Raw genomic sequence first — 6,000 nt, forward strand, 5'->3', positions numbered from 1 at the left:
TTTAACCATATGAAACTGATACTTTTTAGGGTAAAACATGTCAAATATTGGCAAATCCATATGGTTTATACTGATTTGCATACTTTGATTTACACAGACAAAAATAGTATCATGCACCTGATTCTTTTTAAATTTAACTACATATTGTGAAAATCTTTCCATGACAACAAATGTACTTATATAACGTCTTTACCATTTCTTATTTAACTCAACTCCTATTACAGAACATTTAAATCATTTTTGTCACTAACTTAAGCAACACTCCAATGCATATTTTTCAACATATTTTGTAATACACATATGTAATTATTCCTTTGGTTACAAACATCAACAGCTGGAATTGCTATCTCAAGAAAATAAGGACAATATTTAGAATATTTCCAAACTCCTCCAGAAAGGTTATACCCATTTATGTACCCAGCACCTAACACTAAATATCATTTTTTGAATCTCTGCCAACCTCTGACTGGTGAAAAGTAGAATCTCACTGCTTTAAATTGAATTTATTTGATTACTAGTGAGATTAACATTTTAAAATACATGTACTGAACATTTGTATTTCTTCTGTAAATTGCCTTGGACCATTTGTCTATCGGTGTGTTGATCACTTCCTTATTGTTTTTTAAAATGTGTTTTTATTGATTTCAGAGAGAGTAAGGGAGAGAGAGATAGAAACATCAATGATGAGAGAGAACCATTGAATGGCTGCCTCCTGTACTAGGGATCAAGCCCGAATCCCAGGCATGTACCCTGACCAGGAATTGAACCAGTGATCTCCTGGCTCATGGGTCGACACTCGACCACTGAGCCACACTGGCTGGGCCATTTCCTTATTGTTTTATTAAAACATCCATGTTTATAAAGGATACCAACCCTTTATCATATATGCAGCACATATTTTTCCTAATGTGTTGCTTAAACAATTTTAAAAATATTATTCAAAGATGTGCAGCCTAAAAGGAAAGGAATCTGCACATCTAATGATTAGTTTGCAAGAATGAGCAGACCATTCCAGCACTGACTGGCTCAAGGCTCAGCCCACACATGTCCACTTCCTGCTGTTTACCCACCTCCCAGGATCTAGGGAACTGGTTTTCTTAGCTAAGATAACTCAATCACGGTGTACAGTTTTTTGTTGACTTTAAATCCAATTTTAGAATCTATCTTCAAGTTATCCATTCAAGAACTAAAAGGCATTCAAAAGCACAAACTCCTTCCAAAACATTTTTTAAAGCGATTATAAGGAGAAACAGTTACTATAACACTTAAAAATAGTTTGATTTCCAAAAAATTCTCAGTGATCACTGACTGTCCACAGTTGGAGAGCCCACGATACCTACCAGGTAAAATGTAGCAATTCCTGCCTGCCAGCTTAAAAAAAAAACCACAACATTTTTACTATGTAATATGATACATGCGAAGTAAATAAATGACACACAGACAGCATATCTGACTTTATATTTAATCACAGAAAAAGGTCTAAGATACTGTCTAGGTACAAGTAAACTGATAAGTGATATGACAGGAAATTACAGAAATCCTCACAGAAGCCTTAGGGAAACTGAACTTAAGTTTCTATTTTAATGTTATCTGTTATTTTTTCATTTTACACAGGAAGCAATCTTCCTAACATTATAAATGGTCATTTTAAAAATACAACCATGATTACAATTCGGTCATGGTATCTTGATATTTTTCTCCTACACAGTACAGGCCTACCTTTGGTTTACTGCGCTTCACAGATTTTTATTCAAATTGAAGGTAAGACCCTCCACCAACATAAGATTATTACTCACTAAAGGCGTTGGTGATGGTTAGCATTTTTTAGCAATAAAGTATTTTTTAAAATTAAGGTATGTACATTGCTTTTTTTAGACATAATGCTATTGCACATTTAGTAGACTACAGTATAGTGTAAACGTAAATTTTACATATACAGTGGGGCCTTGACTTACGAGTTTAATTCGTTCTGTGACGGAGCTTGTAACTCAAATTACTTGTATGTCAAATCAAAAAGTGAAAGAGACACGTGATGCTGGGCTGATGTTGTGGCGTTCACTGTGACGTTCGCTGCGCCAACTAGCGGTGGGGTATCTGAAGCTGGCTCGTAACCCGAATTTTAGCTCGCAACTCAAAGCAAAAAATCGGCTGAGAGACGGCTTGTATCTCGAAAAACTCGCTAGTCAAGGCCCCACTGTACTAGGAAACCAAAACATTTGTGTGACTTGCTTATTGTGATATTTGCTTCATTGTGGTGGTCTGGACCCAAACTGCCTATCTCTGAGCTATGCCCGTATAGAACCTGTCTAGTCTTGTTTTAAAAGATTAAACTGTAATCATAGTTGTATATTTATGAAATGACTATTCATTATATACTATTAGGAAGAAAATCAGACTAAGATATCTTTACCTTCTGCTTACAGTACACTGAGCAATAGACTCAGTGCAAAACTTCAGGATTTAACCTTACCATGGAGCTGTATTCTAAGATGCTTAAACCATCCTCATGTATAGCCAGCCACAGGAAAGTATTTCCAAGTGATGATGGAGTTATGGGCTATGAAGAAGTGAAAATACACTTTGTAATAAATGCTAAGCAAATTTACAGAAACATTTTTCAGCTAAAGATAATGCAACATTTAAAACAACAACTATTAAAAATCTCTCTTGGGGAGGAGGCACTGTGGCATAATGGAAAGAGCAGTGAATCTGATATTAGGAAACCTGGGTTTGGGATCCAAAATGTCCATTTATTAATGTGTGTATTGGGACGAGCTATGTGATCTACCCCCTGGCAGGGTCAGTCCCTCCACCCTCAGTGTTCCTGCCGCGCTCTGCTCATGTCACTCTTGGCCATATTCACCAGCCAGTAGTTGTTCCCAGGCCCATTGCAACACTGGATTGTGAGTTCCTGGAAGCTTGAATACAACCCATCTGAAACCACGAGCTTATGTATCCCCTAGAGAGCCTAGCTCAGTGTTTGACAAACAGAATTCATAAAATATGAAATAAATGAGCAAATGAGCGAGAGACTAGATGAGTGAATGGCTGCATGAATGAAGAGAAGAAAGCAAAGTCCAGCTGTTGTCTTCAGTCGAATGCTGAGCCTAATGAGTGTAAGAAATGACTTAAGGGATGGGGGGAGTGGAGCAGAGGGGAAAAGATGGAGAAGCTGATGGCTCTCCTGCCTTTTACGTATTGTTTAAACTGTTGGAAATTTCCTTATTTTCCTTTTAAACGCCGAACCTATAAACCTGGGATTACTGTGACCACTGTTTTATTTACTGAACTGAATTATCCTCCATCTTCCTTACTTTTGCAAGAAACAACTTGGCACCAAAGAATGGCCACTTCCTGGCTACTGTCAAATAAATTCGCACACAATCAGCAGCACTGTGTCCCCGGAGGGCCATCCATCTGGTTGATAGTCGCTGGCAAAGCTGCCTAAAAAAAAAGAGAAAAGAACAAAACAAAAAAAAAGCAAAATATAAAAGTGGATCGTCCTCCTAAGAGAAGGCTCTTCTTAAGCCAGTCCTAGGCAGAACTGGGGTACCTAGACCCAACCTAGGCCAAACTGTTATTTGGTGACTCCCACGTAACCACAGTCTACCCCTTGACCTTTTTGTAGCATTCCTTTCACCAAATCCTCAGTATTAGTGCTCTCAGCATGACCTAGGTTTCCTGTTTCCCACCCACTTCAGGTACTCTTAAAAAATCTGATGAATGCCCAGCCAGCGTGGCTGAGCGCTGACCTATGATCCAGGAGGTAGTGGCTCGATACCCAGTCAGGGCACATGCCCGAGTTGCGGGCTCCATCTCCAGTGTGGGGCTTGCAGAAGGCAGCCAATCAATGATTCTCTCTCATCATTGATGTTTCTATCTCTCTCTCCCTCTCCCTTCCTCTCTGAAATAAAAAATATATATTTTTAAAAAATCTTGATTAGCTAATATAAAGTCTCAGTTTAAATTCTTTTAACAGGTAATTTCTCATGGGAATAACTTTCATTTTTAAAGAAAAGTACAAGAAGTTGAGACCAAAGAATAAATCCCTAACAGTGGAACTTTAGGTACTGCCACCCCTGGCTTGCAGAAATGCTGGATGCAGGGAAAACCTCTTTTAAACCCCTTCTTCTACAGAGAGAAAAGACTCACCTCAAACGTCCCTATTTTGGAAAAACTCATTGGGAACTAGATTTCCTCTATTTTTAAATCTACAGCTTTTCTTTACATGCTCTCAAAAATCAAAACTCCAAGTTAGCTGAGTTTAATTTAAAGCTTTATGTTAAAAAATCTTGTGTAAGATGATAGTTTATTTTTATTCCAATTTGTTCATAATAAAACACCCTAAGAGATAAAAAAAAACACACCAACTTTTGGTAATCACTTCATCAAATTAAACATATTATTGACCAATTTTTTTCTCTTATTTCCTAAATCGAAAAAGTTTTTAGGCATATAAATAAAAAGATGTATAATTTCTTGGGATTCGCCACTATTAAAAAGCCTTGAAAAAAAAGGTCATATACAATTTTTTTTCATCTTTAAAATATCACCAAAAAACAAGTGTGGCTCTGCCTTTAAGAGTTAAAGAGGTTCCTTACCTTACCTGCTCTTCAGAGGCGTCATCTCTATACCTTTTAGGGTAAAATTTCTCTATGACTTGTTTTAGGGTTTGGTTTGCTTTGCACTGATTAGTAACATGGCCTGCTGGGGTTGAAAAAGGTCTTTCAAAATCTCCAATCTCCACCTAATTGGAAATCCAAAAAAAGAGAAAACAAAGGATAAGTTTTTTTTAAAAAAAAAATCAGTTTTATTCTTTCTAAGCATTCTTTATAATATATAATTACATATCCTATCTAATAATAGACAACAAAGATGGCGGCTAATTTGCATACTGCAGGCAGGGCGGGACAGCGCAGCTGCCAGCGCAAGAGCCGCCAACCAGGACCCGTGTGCGACCCCAGAAGCTGCCTGCCTGCCGCCCGTCGGGCTGCAGGCTGGCCCCAGAAGCCCCAGAAGCCGGTGATCGGGGGGGAGATGGGGGTCCCCTGCCCAGGCCTGACGCCTCGGCCAGAGGTGTCAGGCCTGGGCCGGGGGGGTGGCGGGGGGGGGCCAAGCCCGCAATTGGTGTGAACTACAGAGGAAACACCTTTTCTGACCACTCATTGGCTAAGCTCCCTGTATGCCACTGGTAATATTCTTAGTAACTTGGGTAATAAGAATCCAAAAAGGTGATCTAGGGTTTTTCACTACACTCCTGGCGAAAAAACGAAGGTCCGCTGCTGGAGGGCTAAGAAATGTCATATCCTGCTCTAGCCGTGGCTCAGTGGATAATGCCTTGGCCTGCCGATGGCAGGGTCTGGGTTCAATTCTGACCAAGGGCATGTACCTAGGTTGCAGGCTCCTCCCTGGCCCGGTCCCAGGTCATGGCTCATGCAGGAGGCAACCAATCAAAGTGTTCCTTTCACTTTGATGTTTCTCTCTGTCTTTCCCTTTTTCTTCCACATTCTCTAAAAATCAATGGAAACATATCCCCAGGTGAGAATAAAAAAAAAATAATAAAGAAATTATTATTATATGAAAGACACATCTTGAAAATGCCTAAAGAAAGTTGTCATTTTTTCATGGTGAAGGGACTGGAGTCCGTGTTGATGAAAAAACCTTGCTGGCTGCGGTGACTGGCAATGGCTGCAGCAGCGGGGTAATGGGGCTGGTGTCCTCCCCTGATCAGCCCGGTCACCTCCTACAAAGGGAGGCCAGACTGCGGCTTAGGCCCACTCCCCGAGGGGAGCAGGGAGCGGGCCTAAGCCATCACTAGGACATTCCCTGAGGGCTCCCAGTATGTGAGAAGGGGCAGGCTGGGCTGAGGGACACCCCCCCCCCCCCCCAGTGCACGAAATTTCGTGCACCGGGGCCCCTAGTAATTATATAATAACATATTAATTACACCATGATATTATAAATCTACTTGTCATGAATTGTTGTGGATTATGGGAATTC

At 40.0% G+C, this 6,000-nt stretch overlaps 1 protein-coding gene across 3 annotated transcripts in view; it reads right to left on the reverse strand.

The window, feature by feature from the left end:
* PLEKHH2 (pleckstrin homology, MyTH4 and FERM domain containing H2) overlaps nucleotides 1-6,000 on the reverse strand; it is a 74,076-nt gene that overhangs the window by 2,202 nt on the left and 65,874 nt on the right. The window contains exons 26-28 of one of the 3 annotated variants that reach the window (XR_001345979.2): nucleotides 4,607-4,747; nucleotides 3,315-3,444; nucleotides 2,471-2,557 (exon numbers count right to left, since the gene is read on the reverse strand). Coding sequence is in view for 1 of the 3 variants with exons in the window: in XM_006083416.3 (XP_006083478.1) it covers nucleotides 2,471-2,557; nucleotides 3,315-3,444; nucleotides 4,602-4,747 (363 nt within the window). In the remaining 2 variants the exon portion in view is untranslated. Of the gene's footprint in view, nucleotides 1-2,470; nucleotides 2,558-3,314; nucleotides 3,445-4,601; nucleotides 4,748-6,000 lie in introns of those variants that run through there. The other 2 variants (XM_006083416.3, XR_002827156.1) reach the window with 2 other exon arrangements.

This window comes from Myotis lucifugus, unplaced genomic scaffold (genome assembly GCF_000147115.1).
Source record: "Myotis lucifugus unplaced genomic scaffold, Myoluc2.0 scaffold_6, whole genome shotgun sequence".
Taxonomy (NCBI): domain Eukaryota; kingdom Metazoa; phylum Chordata; class Mammalia; order Chiroptera; family Vespertilionidae; genus Myotis; species Myotis lucifugus.